At 41.0% G+C, this 25,881-nt stretch overlaps 1 protein-coding gene across 1 annotated transcript; it reads right to left on the bottom strand.

The window, feature by feature from the left end:
- Positions 1-227: 227 nt before the first annotated feature.
- Positions 228-24,731, bottom strand: plcd3a (phospholipase C, delta 3a). The gene is made up of 15 exons (XM_044330581.1): positions 24,430-24,731; positions 15,271-15,438; positions 9,063-9,291; positions 7,853-7,982; positions 7,080-7,305; positions 4,870-5,071; positions 4,607-4,751; positions 4,142-4,294; positions 3,892-4,041; positions 3,627-3,777; positions 3,360-3,476; positions 2,901-3,079; positions 2,250-2,385; positions 1,778-1,927; positions 228-1,686 (listed from the first exon to the last, which is right to left on the bottom strand). Exons 1-15 carry the CDS (start codon positions 24,518-24,520, stop codon positions 1,559-1,561), a joined length of 2,355 nt encoding a protein of 784 aa, XP_044186516.1. The 5' UTR covers positions 24,521-24,731; the 3' UTR covers positions 228-1,558.
- Positions 24,732-25,881: the final 1,150 nt, after the last annotated feature.

Genomic DNA, 25,881 nt, shown 5'->3' with positions numbered 1-25,881 from the left:
TAACTAATTAAAAAAAACCCAGCCTAATTACAAATAGCCTCCTGCATGGTTTTGGCTCAGCCTTGGCCCACATGCAGTTCATCAGCCCTCTAGATCTCCTGCAGCTTAACAACTTGCAGTGAGCTTAGCTGCTCAGTACTTAAAGAACAGTTAGATGCAAACCAAACATGGGTGTATTCCTTTATATTGATCTCTCTGTAAAAACAACAGAAGGCCTCACACAGTGATGTGTTATTAGTTCTTTTATGAAAACAGTATTTTCTCTTGCACACATAATACCAACAGCCATTCACAGTACAAAGGCTATAAACATTAACACTGCAAGGTTATACTTCACTCACCATTGGTTAGTTACATGCTAGAATCTCATCCTGATCATAGACACTGTAATTACAGTAATCTATATGCAGCACCTGTCATTACTGCACCATTTTATTAGCAGGGAACATCCTTATGAAAGTATTAAATGATCCACTGTACACTACAATAAATGGTGGTTGGATTAGATTATTGCAATAGAGTTTAACCACCAATTGGTTAACTGGATTTTGGCAACAACGAAGAAATGTTACAGGCTTGTCAATAGAAAAGAAACAAACAAACATGCAAAAGTTATCCTCAAAAGTCAAACACAATTTGACTGAATAAACTCATTATGTGAAATGATGCTGATGCAAATACAATAAGTTACATTTTTAAGATCTATCTGCAACATAATACTGTTTATATTTCAAGTTCATTCACACATTGTGGAAATCTCAAAAGAAAGTCTTTCTCTTAAGAGACATTGAAAGTGCCAAAGAGTATCTGGAGTTTCAAGTAAGACTTGCTGAATTAAACTCTGAGAATTTGTTCAACCGTTGTGAACAATACATCCCGTGGCAACCACTGAAACAGTATTACATCTGTATTACATCACAGTTAGTGCTGAAACATTAATTTGCAGTAATATTTATATTTTTTTCAAATTTTAGCTGTAACAAAACAGCTTTTCATGATTTCATCTAATTATTAACACTTATGTGGCAGTCAAGTAAGTGCTATTTGAGTGAAACTACCATCTTTCTGTAAGTTAAAACCAAATACTTTAGTATAAAAAATGCAAAAGTGTAAGATAACATAACTTCATTCAGATATGGAATAAACTCCTACACATTTGAATTAACATTAAGAACTGTTTTGTACAGCGTCACATATCAGGGTGTTTCATGAACTACAGTCGTCAGTGCCTCACTGCTGTTTCTAGAGCACTCAGCGCTGACAAGACCAGATACTCCCACAGTGTATCATGGATTCATTATCCAGCCCGAGGCAATTCATTTGCTGAGAGCCAACGCGCTTCTTCATCTCTGATAAACGACATCTTGCATTGGGGAAGTGGCTCAGTGTAAATTGGACGAATTGAGGTCTGGACTGGGAGACTGGCGGGAAGCAGCAGCAGCAGCAACAGCAGCAGCAGTTGCTCTCTCTCCTCATATCACAGCTCCTTTTCCAAAGACCTTTGTTGTTAGAAGAATGCAGCTCTCCATCTGGTTCAGATGCATGTCATTCCTTGCCTTTAGCAATGGCTATACGCTGACACAGTTTTGATGGGAACTCCTTTGCGTGTAACTTTGACATGGATAAAGAGTGTGGCAGGGGACAGACTGGAACCATCCGCCTTCAGTAAGTGAACATGTCGATAACCTGAGAATAGAGAATGTGGCACACACGTTATAAAAAACGTTCTGACTGTTTTGACTGTTTTATAATATGTGGAGGGGATGTTAATGAGCACCTGTGCGTAGGCTTATGAAAGGTAAAGTGAACTGTCCCACAAAGCCATTTTTTGAAGTGTGATCGTGGTCCTCCACTACAAACCGCACCAAGGCCAGTTCAGGGACCTGCAGTGGGAAGCTCAGAGTGCAGTTCCACTGTGGGTTGAAACCTGTAGAGGGCACACAAGAGCTGTAAATACATCATCCAGTACTGTGCCTTTCATACAAACCAGTCATGGCGTTGGACAGGAAAGGCTCCTACAAAAATATGTCAAAGAAATGCACTGCATAGAATCAGGTCTCACAAAGATAAATGGTGCTATCTGTTACCTCCTGCTTTTGCATCATGACAATATAAGACAATAATGAAAAAAATAATACAGCATTACATTATTTTACAGTAATCATTAATCATAACCAATCATTTAAAACATCCACACAGCTAATAATATGAGCTTAATGCTTAACTGTCGTTGCTTTATTGTGCATTACCATTGTTGTCAATGCGGTGGGTTTTGTTTTTTGCGTTATCAATAGCCACCCCATGAATTTCCACCCACACCTGTGGGTCCACAATGGAGCTAGCCTTTTCTGTGTTGATTTTTGGCAGCTGCTGTGCAGATATTACCTGAAAAGGAAATGTAATTAGTCAGTTTGCATATCAAGTTCTGACTGAAGTCAAGTCATTTTTCATTTGTGTAGTCCCAAAACACAAATCCTCGAAGGGCATTACAATCTGTACAGCATGCAACACACTCTATCTTTAGACCCTTGTATTGGATAAAGGAAAAACTACCCCTAAAAAAACATTTTTACAGAAAAAAGAAGAAACTTCAGGAAGAGCAAAAGAGAAGGGATTCCTCTTCCAGAACAGACAGACATGCAATATATGTCAACATGAGACAACATAAACAACAGTAAAATGACACTATGGAGAAACACAAGGACAATATTGGGTAAATAGAGTGCAAAAGTATATGAAGTATATGGATCGGGGAAAACAAAGTATGTCAAAATTTGCAGGATTGTCAGACAATAGCATACTGTCATGTGTTATATCAAACTATGAGCATAATTTAAGATGACATTAAGTCAACTGATCAAAATGCTCTGTAAGAATGTTTCCAATAAGTAACCTCTCACTCGTATAGTCAGCTGGGTGGGAATATGACCGGGGCCTCCTCCCGTGTTCTCTGGGTTAAAGTTGGACGTGGCACTGCACAGGAAGCTGGGTTTCAGTACGTATCCACAGTGACCGTTGGGTAGGAAGCGACCCTGGTTCAGGTCCATCTGCTCCCCGGACGTCTGAAAGTTCAGAGCCACTGCACAGCAAACAGAGAAGAGTGCAGTCAGTAACATGACAAACCTGATTACAGACACGCCAACAGAAAACATTTCAGCATGAGTGAACACTGAATTACAGTCAGTGAATCAGTAAATTCCAGTGACATCAATGTGTTGTGATGTAGCAGTGTGTTCTCGGGGGAGTTACTTTTTTCATTTCTTTGGAATTTACGGAGTGACCACATCATGTTTTTCAAATAATTTGACTTAATTTCCAACAATGAGAACAGCATCCTAGCTTCGATCTGGAAGACTAACCCATCTGGCAGCCACCGTTCCACATATCCTGAGGATCATAGTTGGATGATTGGAGGCGCTGGCCAGAGGGGTAGATCCGGCTCAGCTGCCTGCTGTTGTGTCTTACAAAAAGCTTTCCTGCAAATGAAAAGATAGAAAATCACATGCCAGGGTACACTGTAGGCTGATTATATTTTCTGTAGAATCAGCAGCAGTAACGCTCTGTTATACAAATCTTTTTGACTTTCTCTCTATAATGTCAAGATGCAATTATGTCTGCTGTTGTACCAGAGTCTTTGATGAGCCTGAGGGCGTCACTTTCAGAGAAGGAGGACATTTCATTTGGTAGTTTTTCAGATGTATTTTCAAACCCGCTGAACGGGACACTCCTGCAGTACACCACCAGCTCTGATAGCTCTGGGCTCAGTTTAGGACAGACCTGGGAAGGGCAAAGGAAAACAAAAAGGAAAATTGGTTGATTATCTAAAAAGTTCACGTTAGCAGCTGCTCAGGCAGCTTGCAAAGAAATAATGACTTGTTGTCATGAACTGACCTTTGCAGGGACCCTCTTGGGTGTGTTCTTAATGCTGCTTGCTTGTTCATCATCTGAGCCTGAAGAGCTGGCAAAGCTGCTGGTCCTGCCCAGCTGGCCCAGGTGAGGAACATGTTTCTTTCCTTTTACTAGAATACACCCCTTTAGCTCCTGCAAAGAAGGTCATGGGAACAAATTACTTCATTAGAAAACTGGACAGCCAGAGGTCTTTGAAGAAGGTTCCAGCTGTGTGTGTTTGTGTTTTCTATACCTCAGGAGAAGGCAGATTCTTCTGTAGCTGGCCACTGAGGGGCTTGGTGAGCAGTTTGCTTCCCAGGATGGTGCGGAGATGTTTGGCCATGACAGCCTGCTGCTCCACAGAACAGTGGTTCTCCAGGGACAGGATTAGAGGGTATGGGGACGCCTGTGGGGAGGAATGCAGAAAAAATCTTATGCCAAGCCATTAAAATGCAATTAGATCACATAATAGCAATGCAAGGCCTGTACACTGTAATGCAATAGTACATGTCAAAGTACTGCACAGTTGCCTCAGTGCCAAGTATGCAACTGTAACCACAAGAAGTGTAGGGAGCTGTGAAGGCCAGAAGTTAGGAATCTGGATGTGTTTACTGACTGACTTCTCACTTAATTCATTAGCAGTAAGGAGGAGCAGTTTGCAAACTGTCAGAGCTGAGGATTTACTTCAGCAAAAGATAACAAATCAGGTTTCTCTTACCTTGAAGGCGTACTGGTTGATGGTTTCAATGACCTCCTTGAACAGCACTTTGGAGGTGAGAGTGTGGCCGTGGTATATGACAGGTTCGCCTTTATCTCCATCCCAGCAGTCCAGCTCCACACAGCGACAGCCCTGATTCAGAGCCCTGTCGGTGACAGACGAATGCTTAATATTACATCACAGGATGATTACAGATAAAAGATTTTCAAGCAGATATAGAAAAAATAAAATATGTGCTGTTTGATGAGTTTGTGTCTGAACACCTGATGTATGGCTCGGTGCTGCTGGCGCTGGTGACTTGGTCCTTGGTTAGGTAGGTGTTGTGCGAGGAGGAGATGAAGTAGTGGGCCAAGGGGCGGCTCATGTCCTGGTAGACTCTTTTATGGTCAGGGTTTACCAAATCATTCTCGCAGGACAGCATGTACATGGCGAAACCATTCTGGGTCATAAACAGGTTCTTCTGAGCTGCAACAAATGGCAAAATGTTTTTTTCAAGCTGTTTATCAATTAGTGGGCTTATCAGAAAAACTGGTGATGGTTTAATTTAAGTCTTTAAATAAAAAGTACTATTACAGCCACCTCCTCTCACAAAAAAAACTTGACATTCATCATCAGAATCACTTTATTTGCTAAATGTACACATGAATTTGACTTAGTTACACAACACAGTGAAACAAGAAAGAATAAGATATAGAAAAGCACACTAAGAAAAAATGAGAGTAGGAGGAGAAACATAATAGAATAAAATAACCATAAATAAGAATATATATACAAGTTAGGAGCAAGAATAAATATACAGTTAAGTAATAATATATGGTACAGTATGCTTCATGTTGCACAGTCCTGGCAGGACGTATGTGCCCATAGTAGACGTTGTACCATCCCATACAGTGTGTGTGTGAAAGTGCATGTGTGTGTGGGTGGGGTGGGGTGGGGGGGCTCACAGCCACCTGTTCCTGGCCTGTGAGCCACCTGGCTGTTCGCATGATGCGTTCCAGTCTGAATTTGGTGTGGGCAGAGGATGCAGGGTACCACACAGTGATGGAGGAGGCGAGGACACTCTCGATGGTGGTTCTGTAGAACTGGAATCCTCTGGTGAGCTCGCTTGATGCAGCAAACTTGACCAGCTTCATGGAAGGGTGGCTGGAGGTGTCACTGATGTACAGAGAGTAAAGATATGGGGAGATGACACAACCTTGTGGAGCTCCAGTGTTGGTGGTGAGAAGGGGCAGATAGGTGGGTGCCAAGCCACACCTTTTGCTTCCTGTTGCTTCCTGTTGCTTCCTGTTGGTCAGGAAGTCTGATTTCCACCTATAGATGGGGCGGGGTACCTGCAGTTGTAGTAGCTCAGTGTGCAGACGGTTGGGAAGGATAGTATTGAAGGCTGAACTGTGCTGGACGTGTCAGGCAGGCAGTCAATAACTAATGGCTCTGGATTGTATTCTTGGGATGGGTTGGGGGGGTAGGCTGATGGTCCTGAGGTGAAGGGGGTGGCCCAGACAATGGGCCATCAGTGTGTGTGTGATAGGGGACCTCTCAAACCTAATGTAAAAGGTGTAGAGTTCGTCAGCTGGTCCAGGGGATGGGGTGATTGCAGGGCTTTTCTTATTGTAATTTGTGATTGTCTTGAATGTGTTCCAGACCACTGCACGGTCGTTGGTGCTTGAATCACGCTCCAGCCTGGCTTTGTACTCCTTTTTGGCAGGAGTACAGATATATACAGTATATATACAAATATATATACTATTATTTTATATAGCTATTACTATACCTGACAACACTTGGAGGGCAAACAGTTGTCAAATCTTTGCACTCCATCGGCTCCTTTATTTCAGAAATGGGGAAACTTTCAGATCAATTCTTGTCTTACTTTCAAACTAATTCCCAGATTCACTCTTAATCAAGAAGACATCTAATTTTCATCATCTTCCTAAACTCATTAGCAGAGGTAATTTTCAATAAGATAAATGATCCTAACTTATGGAACTTTTTCTCTCAGTTGATTAAAATGATCTATTGCCCTTCCTAAATATCCTACAAAACACATAAAACATATTTTAACCTCTGTTGTATAAGTTTGCTTAATTTTTATACAATATATAACCTATGTATATCATATTTATTTACATTGTGAATATTGTTTTTTTTACTATGTAGGTTGTAATAATGAATGGGCCCTTTTTAGGCTTGTTTCTTCTCTCTGTTATTTCGTTGGAAATCCTTTATAGGTGGTGTTTTGTTCTTCTTTGTTTCATCTATGGTGGCTATCACGCTAACTAGCTCCTTTAAACAAACCACTGTCACTACTGAAAACATAAAGTGCATCACTTTTTTGTGCAGCAGAGGATTTTGCCTCAGATTTTGGAGTAGCATAAACTTTCACAGGTTTAGCCTGAATCACCATTTGGTGCTTACGTGAAAAATGTTGTGTGCTATTCCTTTAAAGCCTTTAATGAGTGCTTTTAGGACCTACCCCAGTCATTTAGCTCATAGGTGAGTATGAGGCTCTGAGCATGATTCAACGAAGCGTCCTCGCCCTGGTCTCCCAGGAAGTCACGGAGCTCAGCAGTGGAGAGCACACAACCATTACTTGAATAGTGTCTGAACACAGCGTCCAGCTCGGGCCGTCGCATCAGCTCTCTGCAGAACTCCTCAATCTCTATGTGATCCAGACGACCATCACCGGATCGATCACACCTCTGGGATACAGGGGGAGAGGGATGAGTGGACAAAAAATCGAACACACGGGGCAAAATGTAGACACAAATCTAACATGGTATGCTTTTGTTTTGGGAGTGCTTCAAATTCCCTGTGGGGAAAACATCTCTGTAATAATTCAACCCAGCTGTGTGTACTTACATTAAGAATATGGTTCTCTGAGGAGGGTCAGTACTGGAAATTGCACCAGGAAGGAGCATAAAACCAACAATTCGGCTGTAATAGAGAGCTGAGGGACATAGCAGACACTAATCCTCCACAATAAAGAAAAAAACTGGCTCTTGATTTGTTGTAGAGAAGATAAGAGGGAGGGGGGCTGGTGGTTGGCTTGCCGCTGGCTTGGTAATTGAACACAGACTCTAGACTCCAGGGTGTCAGAGTAAGCTGATACGACCCTAACTAGCAAAAATATCATCCCTGTGCAGTTAGTCCCTCTCTTCTTACACTCGTACGCTTTCAGAATTCAGCTCACATGAATTATATTTACTGACCACAGGATACAGATACTAGGAACTCACATGCCCTCACCTTGAATAAAGAGCGGGCATAATGCTCACTCAGGTCAATGTTGATCATCCGTAGCAGATGCTTGACTTCATCGTAGCACATCTTGCCATCCTGGTTCTGATCCGCTCGCCGCAGATAGCCACGGATCCAAGTGTAGAGGATTAAGGAAAAAAACTTAAAGACTAATGTCAAAGCATACAGTTAGGGGGAGCTTCTGAGTTCATAATGTGCAAAGATAAACTCAAATCTTAGTTGGATTATGCTTCATCATGTGGGTGTTGATATATAGGAGAGACATCAGACACTCTTTGTTCTGTCATACTGTGGCTTTTTATTGTTATTGCCCTTTTGCAACCTATTATTTGACTTGGAAGAGTGTACCTGTCCAAGGGTTTTTCTTACATTCCCTGCCAACTTGAAAGGGTTATTGTTTTAATGTGTGCCAGTAAAATCTGTTTGAAAATGTACCTTTGATCAAGGGCTATAATTAATTAACTTTAACTAACCCAAATTCAGGCAGCCAGGCAAGAAAAGTGATTTTTTTCACAGCATAGGACCTTTAAATACAATAATTTCACTCAGTTTTAGTCATGAAAACGGCTATGATGGTTAACTGAAATAAAAGCCCGCTTTTGTTGATGTTTACATAGTTTAACATGACGATCTGTAGAGTCCAAAAATCACCGGTTAAAATTAAGCTTTTGCCATGAAATCTCTTGTAAATGTGTCAATCAGTTTGTTAGCGACAAGACTAATTGTAGTCCGTGCACGTGCAGTTGTGCAAACTGTAAGAGAGGAAGTCCACACCTACATAATAAACCATTTAAGATAAACATCTTTAGAGTTACGAAACAAAAAGAACGAAAGCAAAAGATAGAAGATAGCATTAACTAGATAACTAGATAATGTACAGTATGTTCACAAAACTATCAATTGAAGAAAAGAAAGAAAGAAACTGAGGGAGACAAAAACATATATAGGAGCAGAGGTGATCTTAATGTTATGCTCTACCTGATACCTACACTCACAATCCTCTGGCTATGAGGGATTGTAATTAACAGTGATAGTCAGACTATATTTAGACAGGGCTTTTTTATCTAGTCATTACTGTTCATCTTAGCTATGCTGTGGACGTGGGATAGTGCATGTGACAGCCAGAGTCAGTCACCATAGCAATGCACTCTCAGCTGCACTATATTTAATCTAGCGTATTGAAAATTGGGCAGGATATTGGTCTAGTTTTTCCGTCTGAGTCATGTTGGCCACGCGCTCCTTCAAGGTGCGGAGCCCTCGTACCCAGCGCCGAGCTACATCCTCACAGGGGCACAGCAGGTCCAGGCTCTTCCTGGCTCCTCTGAAAACCACCGTGAAGCACTGGTTCTCGGGCACCGTCCCGGACAGCCGCTTCAGCGCTTCGGACTGACAGCCTTCACGCACGCACTCCACCTCTGTCACCGCGACTAGGAGAGGAGAGGAAAAGAAAAGAAAGTTAAGGCCAAAGAAAGCTCTTGTGTTGTTGTGTAAACACAGCATTGGCTTAAGATCAAAATAACACATGAAGCAAACCAGCTAAAGGTCAAGCGTCAAGTTTTTTTAGGGAATCATAAATTTCCCCGGGCGGATTGACACGGCAACGTGATTGTCAAATATAACACATACTTAACACACATCTCAACAGGATAATTTTAACCTGCAATGCGACGACTTTCTCATTCATATTCATTGTACCTACAGTAAGTTTCATGTTTTTTTCTCTTATATTTGACTTTCCTGTCTGATCGGCTTCCAGCCTTCCTGCTTCTGCTTAAGAAGAACATTCATTGGAAAGAACGCTTCACCGCTCTGCGAGTACATAATCCTCTAACAGAGTTTTTCATCGAGGTAACATCTTATCTGACACCGAAAAGGCTGAGATTTACAACTTGATATGATCTCAATAAATCTCGTATTTGCAGGGCTCTGGTGAAACCGGGCGACGCTTTCTGCCCAGCGAAGGCAGCCAAACACAAACGTACACTGACTCCCTTGCTGAGCCTAACACAACACACTTGATTCAGCACTAGAGCTCGTCTATTTCTGCACTAGGATGCCTGCAGCGTGGTATTCACTCAGTTGGGCAATAAGAAGTGTTTCTGCCCTGACAATAGCCTCATTCTCTTGCTGGAGGTCATAAAGCCTCTGCTGTCCACCTCTTCAAAATTACTCCACATTCCACCATTGCAATTATCCCAGAGACATGGTAAAAGTGTCATGCGCGTGTGTGCGGAACAGCAGAAGTGTTAAGTGTTGTATTATCTGCCAAGTGCTTTAGAGCATAAGGCGCAGCGCTGAACTGTAAGCGTCAGACCTGAAGCTAGGAAAAAGAGGAACCGAGCCAAGCATTCATCCCGCACACGGACACACACAGATATGGTGCTCAGCAGCCTGCCGGTGTTGCAATATCTGTATCTGCCTGCTGAAGTGGTCACTCTGCCCTTACACTGCTTGGAGCTGCCATCAGAGACAGTTATACAGCCTAAGTTCATTAAATACATTTGATTAAGAACATACACATAAGAACAAACAGACAAGTGACAAAGTAAAGGAAAAATTGGAATAAATGAGTGGAGAAACATGACGAATGCAGATGCTTCCTGTGTGGTACAATTAAGTAGTTAACATCCAATCAAGCTCTGCAGCATGCATGAAAATGCTGAGCAGGCCCAGTTGATTCTGATTTTCTATCAAAATGGCAAGAGATCTAAGTGACTTTGAGAGGGTTCATGGTTGGGGCACAGATGGCAGGAGCTTCAGTCAAAAAGACTGATCAACTGGCTAGAGTGTTAAGCGACATCTGCGGTTAGATCTATGGGAGAGACATCAGTAAAGAGGGTTGGAAATTGCGGTTGACAATTTGATGACCTTGATGTTTGTGCATTAGTGCGATATGTAAAGAAAAACAGAGCAACTCTTCCTCGGGTGACTGAGAGTGTCAACGCAGGACGTGATCAGACTGTGTCAGCAAGAACAGTCCATCGACAATTACACAGAGAGGGATATTATGGTAGAGTTGCAGTGCATAAACCCCTCATTACGAAGATCAATGCACATTTGAGAATTCATTGGTGCAAAAACCATAGACACTGGTCTACAGAGATCTGGAAAAAAAAAAGTGATACGGTCAGATGAGTCATCCTTCACCTTATTCTTGACAAGAGGGTGAGTGCATGTGTGGCGAACGGAACAAGTCTGAATGCTTGACCCCAACAGTGTGGGGATCCGGTGGCTCTGTTATGCTGTGGGGGACTTTTTGCTGGCATGCTTTGGGTCCACTTGTCCCCTTAGAGGGAAGGGTCGCAAATCAATACGTAGCTGTACATAGTGATCACCTTTATCCTAACGTTTCCATGCTACGGGAGATTTTGGACTGACGTGTTAGACGGCGCTCTCCACCACCATCATCAAAACACCAAATGAGGGAATATCTTTTGGAAGGATGGTGTTCATCCCTTCAGTAGAGACTTGTAGAATCAATGCCAAGGTGCATTGAAGCTGTTCTGGTGGCCCAACACCTTACTAAGACACTTTATGTTGGTTTTTCCTTTAATTTGTCACCGTTCTGTATGTTTAAAAGGACCTGTCTAATATTTCCATAGAGGAACCAATATTCTTGTGATACAGTTTAACAGCTTATAGCCTTCAAAGTTAATTGATTATGTAAGCTATAGTTTGTGAGATATCTCCTTTAATGGTTATTCTCTATGAGGATGCTCTGTATTGCACTGGACACATTTTATGATTTGTGTATTTTATCTAGTTCTCACAGCATGTTCCACAGCATGGATGTGCAAAACAAATGCCTCTAACCAAAAAAACAACTTGTGCTCGTGATTTAACTGGAGGGGAGCTACACTGCTTGTTGTCATCATCGTAAGGAGTGTTACACACTGCAACTCGACCACTCACATCTATTTCTGGCGCGGCTGCAGCATAATCAAGACGGCCTTCGCCACCCGCTGACCCACAAACCTACCCAGCCACCCAATCTATAAGGCTCGAGGGGGCTAGCTTTAAACTGCATTCCAACATCAGGAAGGAGGAGACAGACAGAGGGGAGGCGGGAAAGCTAAAGGTCAAGCAACAAGGAAGAAAATAAAAGATGGAGGAGAGATTGAGCTCATGCATGTCAGCCGACGCCTCCCTATCTTGCAGTACTACATTTTTTTCTCGAAGATAAGAATCACATCCAAGAATTGAAATTTAATGTCAGTTTAAGACCAACATATAAAATATGATGCAGGTGAAACAGCTCAGCTGAGGTTAAAAGAGCTGATGAGTTCCTGTTAAACCACCATCTTCTTAGAATTTATATTATTATTATTCATTAACAGTCCAATCAGTGTGTCTTGTTTTATTTATACTTCCAGGCATCTGTGTTTCTATAAGTCAGGCCACCGGTGTAACTGAAATACTGTAATAGCAAGCAATAACAAGATTTGTGCCCTCCTTAACATACTGACATCTTCATATCGATTCCTTGAATAACTTGATCAGCAGGTTCACCATGCATGCTCGAACCTAACATCCCATTACATCACTCCCATTACTGGCAGTGTAAAACAATGTGTTCATTTGAAAATGAAGGCAATTGAAAGTAAAAGGTGATGTGTATTAAGTTCCTCTTAAGCTACTTCTTTACTGAGAATAACTGCATTTATAGTTGAATTATTTACATCACATCTAATGGCTTAAATATTCTGGGAAGCAGAATTTTCATTTGCCAAATAAAGAAAGACCAATACCAATAAAAAGAACATAAAATCCTGATTTATTAAAAAAGAACAGCAGTAAAACAGTTTATGATTTTATTCCAGGAAGGGTAATCTTGTATTTGAGCCAGGCCTGGGTTTGTATGTGAAAGGTGGCGGGCAAAGTTGTGTTTACACAAGTGAAACAGATAGGACCTTAAAGGATGCCTGACTGTTGACACGACCACTGAACAAGTTGTCTAAGACCTGCCATGTTTTGATTTCTACCTACTTTGGTTTATGTTTCTCATTACCTGCTGTGACAGCAACCATTAAAATCACTTATTTTTTAAAATGTTGCATTGTTTCCCCTTTTCCTTTACATTTGATAAAAGGCCAAACGGGAAGAAAAAAGGTGAAGCTTCCTCCTGTAGACATGATATAACCAGACGCATATTTTCCCCTGTCAGTGAGAAGCTTCACTCCCTGATCTCAGAGATTCCCCTCTGCACCAGCACCAATCAGTAGATGTATCTTTAAAGGGCGGGTCAACCAAATTATGACCTATTTAGCCATGCAAATAGTTTCACTTTCTTAAAATCAGTTTTGAAGTCTAGTGAGAGCTCTATTTTCTTTTAAATTAACACTATTCACAGTGACATCTGTGGATTATCCTGAGTAACCTGGACAATGTTTCTGGGAAGAGACACTACGGTTAAAATTTCCAATGTCACAAACACCCACAAACAAAATTCCACCCAGTTCCACTGAATCAGGGTGGTGGAACGAGTCTAAGCAGAGTAGGTTTCGAAACCTTGGCAAATAAAACCGGAACTACCTACACAGCTTCATACAGTTATAATAATAATCATCATCATCATCATACACTTTATTTATGTAGCACAATTCATCCATACAATACAACACAAAGCATAAAAGCAGATAAGCATAGCGTTTATGATAAAACAATAAAAACAAGGAGAAAAAAAGATAGAGTTAGAGAAAGCGATGGTAAAAAGATGTGTCTTAAGATTTCGTTTGAAAGTCTCAACAGATTTAGAGCCCCTTAGGCCCTCAGGCAGACTGCTCCAGAGTTTTGGGGCGTAATTAACAAAATCTGTGCCTTTTAGCTCTGACCTCAGGAACAATCAAGAGGTTTGAGCCAGAGGATCTAAGGGACCTCGAAGGCTCATACTGTCTTAACCATGTCAGACAGATAAGATGAGCAAAGACACTCAAACTCAGTGTTTTAAAACCCAATAAAGGAATTTTAAAATTAGCTCTGTGACAGACAGGTAATCAATGACCTGATTAAATTAAAATCAGAGTAATGTGGGCTCTCTGTCTGGTTTTCGTCAGAACACGTGCTGCTGCGTTCTGCACAAGCTGTAACTGACCAGTAGCTTTCTTAGACACACCAGACAGGAGAGTGTTACAATAGTCCAGCCTGCTGAAGATAAAAGCATATGTTAACTTTTCTGTGTCTGCCTGGGAGAGAAACGGTCTGACTCTGGCAATATTCCTCAGATGACAGAAGGACACTTTAGTCACGTTTCTAATGTGACATTCAGAATTTAGGTCAGAGTCGATGATAACACCAATTAACTCTGCGCCAGAGAGACCAACCCAGTACTGAAGTCTGTCCAGCAGAATATTATGATCTACAGTATTGAATGCAGCACACTGAGATCTAACAGGACGAGCACAGAGAGCTTTTTCTCATCAGTTTTCATTCTAAGGTCATTCACAACCTTGACTAGAGCTGTTTCCATTCTGTGCTGAGCCCTGAAACCATCAAGACTGACTTGTTTTTTCTGGCTTGAGTGAATTGAATCTTTGATGGCTTTTGTGCTGCGTGTCTTCGAATTCATCTGTGATCAGATTTGCTCTTCATCGGCAGTCAAAACCCAAAGATTAAATATTACATCTCCACATCTCCACAACACAATCATACACGATAAACCCCCCCGGAGTTCACTTTTTGTGAATCGTGGGAACCGCCTGCATTAGTGAACTCATGCCAGCTTCACCTTCTGAACATGTATTTACATGTCAGAAGTGATCCAGCATACTTTACCTGACTCTTAACAAGTCTACGTATCCATTTTATGAACTGGTGCATACATATCAAATGATCATTAGTTAGCCAGGCTGCAGAGCTCATGATTAGTCTCCTCACTTACCAAGGAAACAAGCAATCCCTTTAATGAGGCAAAGTAGAGGAGAGGGCATGAGATAAAGCCAGGATACAACAGCTCAACAACTCTGAACAATGAGCTGGCTGAATGAGCGCAGTGACTCACATCCCAGTCTTTACTGGACTTTTGGAAGGCCCGTTCATCTGTTTCTACATTACTCCCCTGTAGATAAGTCTTCCTCCAGGCAAAGCCCCTTTCTCCTAATCTGATAACGCTTAAGTTTCCTCTCTGCAAGATGAAAACCCTTCATTGTAGAAGAACAATTCTTATTCATGAGCACTCACTTTCAGTGCTCCTTTTTTTCCTCCTTCACCCTAACCACTTCTCATAACTGAGTCCCTTTTTCCTCTTGGTCCTTTGCCTCTTTTCCACCTTAAATCCTCTCTCCTGATGAGTACTCTGCTCTGGCCAGCCCACACACACACACACACACACACACACACACACACACACACACACACACACACTCTCTGTACTCTCCTGGACCACAGAGGCCGGTTTAAGCTGTACTTACACGTCTGCTGGGCTTTGGCCTTTCGGGAGCTTTTGGTGGACTCGCACCACACGGTGAGTCCGTCCTCCAGCAGCCGCAGGGTTCGGTTCTTTTGCCACCTCGGAGAGCGAATTTTCACCATGTTGGAGCCCTTCATCATCACATGTATGTCCTCATTGTCCAGCAGCCCTGGGCAACACACAGAAAAAACAAAAAAATGTAGAGATGAAGTGTGATTCAGTTTGACCTTTTGTCATTAGTAAAGGGAAACTTTGGTATTTTTTCAACCTGGACCTTATGTTCCCATCTTTTTTTGTGTCTAAGTGACTAATGGGGACAACAATTTTTGAAATTGGTCCAGTATTGAGTGAGAGCGCTGCAGCCTGCAGCCGTGAAATGAATTGTGATGTAATCCGACTGGGCAATAGTGCACCGTCAATGTAAGTCCACTAAAAGCGCTTGTTTTTGCCACTGACAGGCTCACATTGTTATTATAAGTGTCTGACAACATTATGGAAAGGACCATACAGAGAAATAAGACTTTTTTTTTTTATCTTTCAAGTGATCTGGTCTGTTTGTCGTTGTGTCTAACCAAGTCTCGCTCAAGGAGAAGTCTTGTTCTGAAATCTCGTGATACTGGACCAATTTCAAAAATTGTTGTCCCCATTAGTCACTTAGACACAAAAAGATGGGAAAAAAGGGTCCAGGTTGAAAAATACTCAAGTTTCTCTTTAACTTTCGTGGAATTTTATGGAGATATTGGACACGTGTGATGACATACAGGTTTATTTTGCATGAGTCTAAGGAGGTTCATCATAAGTTCATACTGTCTTGTCACTTACTCATCGTCCCTCCCTGACTATTTTTTTCCACAGTGGCAGTTAAGTCCATTTCAAATAACGAGGATATGCAAAATTGCTAAATTCATTAAGGGCCATGAAAAAGAACAAAAGTAAAGAACTGTGTAAAAATATCTGACAAACTCGAAGTCAAAGAAATTCTGTGGTTTTACAGGTGAGTTTTTGTTCCTGGGAGCAGGCAGTGACGCATTTGCCTTATTTAAGTACCACTTAACCAAACTACATAATTGTTTTTTTCTTTTTTGAGAGCTTAGACAGTGGGTGAAAAAATGAGCACTAATATTTCCCTGAAAACACACCTTGTTGGCTGTATTCGTCACGCTGACCTCATAGATATAGTCAACACTTTTCTGCTTATACCTTAAACCCAAGTTTCTGTTTTCTATACAAACCGCACAACAAACTAGGTGAAGATGTCAGGGAGTGTCTTGAAAGGTGACTTCATGCTTTAACAAAGTTTGCACAAAAGATGAAAGGAACACTCCTTCTGTTTATGACCTCAGAATAATGAACAACTTAAGTTTAGGAGAGAGCTAAGAGAAACTGAATGCTGTGTGTGTGAATCAGGTAATAATAATAATTGGTAGATGTATTTCTCTCTTGGGGCAGGAGCGGGTCACCAGGCAGCAGAAAAGGTGGCTGTTGTAACAATAACAGTGCTTGTCTGGCTGCGCTGTTCATGCGTACTTTTCCCTAGCTGTTACCAGTGATGGAAATTTAATTATGAATGACTTTGACACAACTCTAGTAGTTAAAGAAATGCAGAGCCTCAGGACAAAGGCAAGTGTCACTGTTTGTTTTGAGCACTGACAGAATCAAGGTATGTTATAGGAGAAAACAAATGAAAGCGAGACGCCTGAGGGATCTATACACATGGTCAACACACACAATACAGGTTTAAGTTGACAGAGTGGGTTAAAGCCCAGTGACATAATAGCACATGACATATACACTATACTGTACAGTTTACTGTTTAAATTTTTAGATTAACCAGTATTGATCATATCATACTTACATAAAGTAACTCTAAATTGATATTTAAGCCATTTTTCAAGCAAAAAAATGCAAGATTTACTGCATTTTTCTTTTCTCTATTATTAAAAATTGAATATATTTCAGTTTTGGGCCGTTAGTCGGACAAAACAAGTGTTTTTAAGATGTCAATGTGGGTTCTAGGAAATCATCATGGACATTTTTCACTCTTCTCTAAAGCTGCTGAGGACTGCAAGGTTGAAGTTGAAAGGACCTGTGGAGCGTGTTTACACAGTGGTTTCCCTGACTCTCATTCCAAAGGTTCAAACATGTCAGACCCACAAAGGAAGCATGGTCCAATTCAATCCTGTGGAATGGACATTTCTGTATCTATAGACACTTCACACAAGACTAAAGGCAAAGCAAAGCAGAGTCAAATCATGTAAAATTCACTCAACTTTTTTCTTTTTCAAATCCCAATAATTCTTTATTTTGCAGTGGTATGGATGGAGTTGTTTTAGATGTTTTTTTCTCCAATGTATCTGGTCTTATCTGGTGTTTTTACAGCAGTGTTTTGTCTTTATTTTGCCAGTAGGGGGGAAATATGGGGAAATGAGTGGAGACAGAGAGAGTGGATGACTTGTGACAAAGGCTCCCAGACAAATTTGATCTGGGGGCAAATACAAATATTTTTGAAATAAGACATTCAGGTTCAAAACAGGTTTGAAGGTCCAAATTCACATTTTGCATGACAGTGACGGTGTAAAATTTGTCATTTGTCATTTTTAAATGTGCAACCCTTGTAACAGAAAACTGCTTTCTGCAAGTTTATTGGTCAGTATTTGTAATTTCTTATGACAGACAGTTTTACAGTAGACTTGTTAATAAAGGACATTCAGCTATGCCTCATTGCTTCTTTTGCTGGGATGAATAGGACCTCTCACTGAGCTGTTTTCTCTTTCAGGACTATTCAGAGGAGAAGACTAAACAAACTCTCACTCTTGTCAAATAATTCTTCGTCTCTTCTGCTCACCTCTAAAGATTTGTCCAGACGCAGTTGGCATACTTTCTCTCTCTCTCTCCCTAAAATCACAGTGAGGTCCTCACGCTGTCAGTGCCAAATGGCTGACAGAGATCCTCGGAGGGCCCCCGAAGCTACGGCACAACAGACACCGCTCTCAGTTCCTCCCCCCGATTATAAACAAAGTGGGTGCAGCCGTGGATCTCTCCCCACTCTCGGGGTCGAACACAAAGAAATCCCCCTGCCAGCCCTCCGTCCATAACAACCCTGTTTTTCCAAGCTGTTACCACATGCAAGGCATTCCCACAAGCTGAGCACAAGGACCTGATTAACTGCAGGTCACTGACTACGTTAAGCTGCCCAAACAGCCTAAACTGCCTCTGTCTCAACCCACCGGTTCACCTTTTATTATCGGCTCTCCAGCCTCAACCGCATTCTTGCTTTCCTACCTGCACTGTTTTAATATCTAACCAGGATGGAACAAGTGAGAACAAGTCTGCAAGCAAGGAAGCAAGCAGACAACAGAGTTTTCTATGCACAGTTTGTTTCAACAGAAGCACATTCACATTTTAAATCCACTATGTGTTTCTGAAAGCCTCTCCATAAGTATGTAAAGGGAGGGATGGGCATGATCCTTGAGGCAAGACAGCCGAATTGTGTTTTCTTTTCATCGTCTCCCGCAGAAAATCTTGTTGACATCCACTTCATCAGATGGTCAAAGCCCTGCATGCCGACTGGCTAGCAACCACGCTGATGTAACATAGCAAAGAAAAAAACAAAAAAAACATTTCTTGGAATTAGCAAAGGAAGTTCTAAAAAACCTGGTGAATAACTCTAACAGCTCCATGTGTGAACAAGTGGCCACAAGCAAAAAGAAAACAAGCGTCTGCTGAATCAGCTGCAGAAAAAACAATAAACATTCAGATGAATCCCAGAAGACATATTTCTCCTAGGGTGTATCGACGGTGGGTGTGGCGATGGTGCCTCCAGGCTGGTCAGTAATAGTGTCTGCATGAGTCCTCTTCACTCAGGCCCACATACCAGCTCCTCCTGGGACATGGTTCACGTTTCTCTCAGCATAACAACTGTCACGAGAGCCGGCTAGCAAGGATTCTACACTTGCATAAAGATAGACAAGTTAGGGTGTTGTCAATATATATGCGGGTGACGGGTTAGTTCAGTTTTCTCAATTCTGTCCCACAGTTGTCCTCATGAGACGGGGGGCAGCCGGCAAGTAGGGCAGTGCTCTCTGCATCTCTGAAATCAAAGTCCTGTCTTTAACGAAAATGAGATCTCAACCTTAAAAATCAGTGGATATAGAAAAAGAAGATGATCTGAGGAAAGCTTGACAAAAAAAAAGAGGATTGCACTTTGGAGTCGAGACTCTCAGCAGCCTTGACTGATCTGACAACAGATTCCCTGGAAAAAGGATTAGCAACAAACTGAGTGTTGTTTGGAAATGCAGAATTACTGCCAATCGTTTTGGACAGCACACAGTTGAACATAAAAGCCATGCAGCCTCTTTGTATTGAGTTGAATTTAAGCACTATTTGGTCACACATTCTCTTTGACTATCGTAATGAATGATACATCATGCATTTGCTCATTAATAAACAAGATATTATCATGCAGTGTATAAAGCTTTTGTTCTATAATATCCTTTATGTAAAAAGAAAATCCAATAAAAAAGACCAAAACCATCAATGAGTTGATCCTGCTGACAAGTATTGTCTGTGTAGTCAAAGCCTGTTATTCTCCTGTGTCATACAGCTCTATTGTTGTCCAGAAACCATTAACCTTAATCCTACCGACTGGGGTACCTGCAGACACCAGAGATTTACTCTCTGTCATATCTCACAGGTTCTTTGTTATCATTCCAATTTTTCATGACTTTGTCAATCAATTTGTTCCCTGTGACCCCATATCATTGTTTTATGTTTCTGTTTTAATTAGTGCTTTTTTAAAAAAAACAAAACCCAATGTATTGGGGTCCTGGGGGATCCCAGTCAAAAGCACTCAATTCCATCTATGCAGTTTTAATAGATATATGAGTATGTGTTGAGTTTATGTTTGCCATGAGTCCTAATTTAAAGTATCACACACCATCAGGGGGGGTCGGGGCACTCTGTCAGTTATATTGAAGGCTTTGTGGAAAGATTGTTCTTGGGATAAAAGCTGCAATTTGTATTGAGAATAGTATTTATTTCCATTTCACACAATATGCAAATTAACTGTAACTTTTCTAAAACAATATTAATCTGTTACTGTCTTACAGTAGTTTATTCTTGATGTCTCCAGGGACTCCAGTTGGCAGTCCTTGTATGTTAAATATGTTGGTAAGATGAGAGTTAATTATTAATTTATTTATTCTTTTTTAAGTTTCATTCATTGTCTTTTTTATTTCTTGATTGCACTGAACTTATTCTAAATAGTAATTGCATTGTGTATCTTCAGTTTTTATGTCTGTGATGTGCTTGTAAATTCGTTATTGAAAACTGCTATATAAATAAAGGCTATAGATAGATATATATAGGGACACTCACACAGATATGTCTGTGTGTGTGTGTGTGTGGGGGGTGGGGGGGTGGGGGTGTGTGTGTGCGTGCATGTCTGCCATGGGTCCTAATTGAAAGTATCACACTATCAGGGGAGTAGGGGCACTCTGTCTGTCTGTCTGTCTGTCTCTCTCCCTCTTTCTCTCTCTCCATATATATATATATATATATATATATATATATATATACACACACACACACACACACACACATATATATATACACACACACATACATACATACATACATACATACATACATACATACATATATATGTGTGTGTGTGTGTGTGTACACACTGGGTTCATGTCTGCCATGGGTCCTAATTTAAAGTATCTCACACTGTCGGGGGAGTGGGGGCACTATGTCACTCTGTCTCTCTCTCTCAACTGTATATCTTCAGTAAGAAGTGTCACAGAGTGCAGAGCATCAGTTTAGAGCTGCAACGATTCCTTTTGATTCAATTTTTAAAGAAAAAATGCCAAAATTCTCTTCTTCCAGCTTCTTAAATGTAAATAATTTCTGATGTTTGTCCTCTATGATAATAAACTCAATATCTTTGGGTTGTGGACTGTTGGATGATGCATCATGGGCTTTGGGAAACAGGGATCAACATTTCTCACCATCTTATGACATTTTATAGACCAAATGACTAATGAATTAATCAAGAAGTCTGTGAGGAGTCATCCAGGTCATGGTTATCCAAGGAGGGTTGAATCGAGTGCAACTGGACTTGGTTGTAGATACGTGAAGACGTTTTGCCTCTCATCCAAGGGGCTTCTTCAGTTCTGACTGACTGGTGGGGAGTCCCAGGTATTTAAACTGTGTGGTATCGTTATCAAGGTCATTGATACCACTTGGTTTGTTAATGCTCCTGGCTGCTGTAATGACCGTCATTAGAGTTGTTGGAGCCACCTAAGGCCAAGTGTAAACCACAGTTATTGGAGTTTGTCACATGAGGCCAAATGTGAATGGTTGTTAAATCCTCTTGGGAAGGGATGAAAGGGCAGCATTGTAGGTGGGGGGATAAGTGCTGTTGTGTACTTCCAATGTACACTGTTGTCCTTGAAAGAGTGTCCCTCATCTTTCAGGTGTAGGTAAACTGCTGAGTCTTGACCTGAGGAGTTGGCCCTCTTGTGTTGAGCCATGTTTAATCAAAATTAACTGAGAAAATAATCACCTGATTAACTAATAATGAAATTAATCATTAGTTGGCAGCCCTAATTGCTCTATCCAATCAGCTTTTGGTACTTGACAGTGTTAGATACTCAGTGTTACAGACACATTTCAGTAGAATCATTACAATTATGAATTAATGCACATTATTGGTTTTGCTCTTTACATGGGATTTATTGGTGATAACAACAAGTCTAGCTTACATTATTAATTTGTAATTGACATTGTTGGTATGTGATGTGCTCTTGTGTGTAGCTTTGTATTTTGTATGGTGTGTTCTGTGTGTTTTTTTTTGTTTGTTTTGTTTGTTTTTTTTGCTTTGTACTGTTTGTTGTTGTGCTGTTGTCTGTTTTGATTGTGAGGGACTACGGATTCAAATTAGCTTCGAGCTAACTCCGGTGCAGTGCATCTTTAATGTTTAAAACTGCACACAATCAATAAATCAAATCAAATAAACAAAAATATAGAATTGCCTTTTTCTAGATTATAAAACAGTTATTATTGCTAATATAAGAACGCACCTTCTTGCAACAAATTTCACTTTTAACCTCTGAAGTTGTTTTAATTAGCAAGACAATTACTATTTAATTTAAGTTGACTGTTTCCCAAAGAAAACACATTAAGCTCTGAACTCTGATACAGCAGCTCCAGGCCAAACCTTCACACAAAAAAGAATCACGGATGTTGTTTGTGTAATTTCTGAGCATACGCTGGCTCGCTGTTTGTTCTCAATAAGCTAAATGCAGCGTCCTACTGTCACAGTGACACAGATCTCCAGAGTTAACAACACTGCCGACAACTTTGGACACTCACGCTGAAATCAAACCCACAACCCCCCCCAACCCCCCCCCCCCCCACCCCCCACCCCCCTTGGGACGTCTGTGGCATATATTTAACCATGTGCACTTGTCTAACTCAAACACAGATTATCTCAAAACTAACAAATCTCAGCCTCACAGATGACATTCACCTCTTAAGGCTTACAGTAAGTGAACTAGTCTGTTAGAGAAACCTTTGAAAAAAACATGCAGGACTAGTCCTATGACACCACATGACACACACACACACACACACACACAACCACTGAACTCCCTTCATTCCAGCCTGTAAAATGACAAAACTACACAGTGTTTTCCACTTGATGTAAGAAAGGATTAAAATGTTAGGGCACGGTGGGTTAAAGGCCACTTGACTGATTTATGGAGACACATGGCGGTGAGGGGTCGGGGGAGGGATGACCCCGTTGGCTTCATTATTCAGTATTAGCAGGACACTCAAATATAGCTTTGACAGTTGCATGGTACGTTTTCAGGCGCAGAGATACAGTTTCGTTACTCAAACAGCAGTAATGCTCAAACTAGCGCCCACGTAGCGTCAGAGTTTCAACATAGTCTGCTGTGTCAGTGACACGGTGAGGATCCTGGACCACACACACCGCTCTAAAAATCATTTCTAGTCATGTAACGTTTTGGAGCAAGATTTTAGTTACTTGAATGCCATAATGAACATAATAAACATAAACAGGCTCTCAGCTTTCATAAAGTTATTACTTGTAGGATTTCTGAGAAACTTTGGGGGTAAAATACTGCACATTATTTAATTTTGAAGTTGTGAATGTAGTCATTGTTTTGCACGTATTTAAAAGTTTTCTTTCTATCTTATAAACAACTTTCCGTTTCTTGATGTCACGCTGTTGTAAATCCACCAAAGATCATAAAGAACATATAACCCATTTACACTACCATACCGGCTGCAAGTATATGTTATATTTGTGCAGAATAAATAGTCAAATGGCACAGGTTCAAACAGTTTTAAAAGAAAGAGCAAATGTGCCAACGAGTGTGCCAGATATCCGGACATCAAGTGTCTTTCCAGAGATTTTGACAGGTGCTCTGTTGCTGCTCAGCAGGTGTCTATTTTGGGCGGGGTGTGAGTTAAGAATTAAGAGGGCTGATGTAGGCTGGGATGGTGAGGAGCCTGAATCACACTAGTGGGCTAGTGAGTAGTCCAGCTCTTCATTAACACATGATCACTGCAACTACACCCACACACACACACACACTGTCCATTACAGCTCCGTTTGATGTGTCAGCAGCTCGTCATTATAAGCTGATTACCAGCAAACTGTCATTTTAAAAGGAAAGCTACTAGAAATCAGTCTTGCTGTTTTCTCTAATAAAACTGTTACTTGGGGTGCAACCGGACTATTAGGTCACAAGCACGTGACCAAACAGTAAAAACAGAGCGTCAGGAACAAACAACACATATTTCAGGCTTTAAATTATAACAAATAATAATCAAATAAGTAAGAACATCAGTAGCCAGAACGTAAATAAGCAATCCTATAATTTCTTGTAAAGGGATATAATTAATATTAACATGATAGGAGTGTAACAGTGATAAAATGCGTATTAAAATCACTGCACACTCATATAAATTCATATCAAGGATGTTATGGGAATATTGTCCACAGGAGAAAAACTCTGCACACTGAACATATCCTCACTATAATGCTACAGACACACATTAAAGCGCTTAAATAACATTATGGTGTTTTTTTTAAACCTCAAGGTAAAAAGTTTGGAGTTTCTCTTACCGAGCCTCTTGACGGAGTCCATCGTCTTATCGGCCCCTTTCCTCTTCTGCTGTCTGGGACTGGTGGTCGCTGACTTGCCGCTGCCTAACATTATTACAACTTATGGAGACTCCAGCGATATAAGTGCAGGCTACAGCTTAAATACTCGAGGCTCGCCTGTTTGCTCTGTGAAGTAAGGCGAAGTCAGAGAGTGCAGGTGTCTCTCTCGCTCTCTCTCTCTCCGCAAGCGCCCCCCAAAAAACACCCCGAATAGAGAGAGAGAGATAAGGAGAGAGAGAGAGAGAGAGAGAGAGAGAGAGAGAGAGAGAGAGAGAGAGAGAGAGAGAGACGGCTATTCCTTTTTCCACATATAAAAACGTCCCTCCCAGGCGCTGCTCTCCATGCCTGTGCGTAATATGACTCCAAACAAGGCGCACACTTTACGCACACCCCACCTCTCCTCCTCCCGCCCCAACAAACACAAACGAAACTAAACAGGCATGGTCAACAAACTTTTTTAAAGTTTACTAAGCACATAGATAATTATGAAATTTTGCTTTTTTTCTGCTTTAGATGTCATATTTACAGACATCTGCTCTCCATCAACATGTAAAACTCAAAGTGAGTGAGTGGTCAAAGGTAGATATGGATATATCTTTGACATGGTTCTGTAGGTGGTGTGTCCAGGGGAGGTTTGGCATGTCCTAACAGGAAAATGAAAGGTAAAAACAGTTATAAATTCTCTGTACCCACCTTTAATTAACACTAACTTCCTAATATCCACGCTGAAATGAAGGCTCAATTTACTCCAAATACTGAATAAATAACCTACTTTTAGAGGAAACTAATAACTTTTTTAAAATATGACTTATGTGTGCTCACCAGCATACTAGTGGTCGTTTGTGTATTGATTGACACTGAACGAAGGTCATAGTTTGCCAATTATTTGCAACTGAAATCCTTTCATCTTTACCAGGTGAGCTTCATGAGGACAGAGTGTAAATCATTGGGCAAATCCAAAGATCTGTGGCGACTGATGAGAAATGTGAAGGGTAAAAAGGCAAATTAGAACATCATTAAAAAAACAAATCCTTTTCTCACAGAGAGCGAAAAGTCACATCAAACACAAAAATATCCCCTATCCAATTCTCCATGCCTATCAATTAGCGTGCAGCGCCCCCTGTTGGTCACTCAAAGAAACTGCTAACATCTAAACAACAACAATCGATTGTGCTGAAGTCAAATTCATCCTTTAAGGGCCAGCTGTATGTTTATGCTCTCTATATGGATCACAATGTTGATGTGAGGTGAGGTGCCCACAGTACCAGAGCACTGGCTGGAAACTTAATTAAGTCTTTGTAATGGAGTTATAACAGAGAGCAGAGGGGGGACAGAGCTCATCTGGGCGAGCTGGTCTTGTCAGGAAGAGCATAAAATGTGGAATTCCCTGATCTGCAGCCATCCACACTCACA

Source organism: Thunnus albacares, chromosome 17 (genome assembly GCF_914725855.1).
Source record: "Thunnus albacares chromosome 17, fThuAlb1.1, whole genome shotgun sequence".
Taxonomy (NCBI): domain Eukaryota; kingdom Metazoa; phylum Chordata; class Actinopteri; order Scombriformes; family Scombridae; genus Thunnus; species Thunnus albacares.
The sequence above is the reverse complement of the archived record's forward strand: the minus strand, read 5'-3'. Positions and strand labels throughout refer to the sequence as shown.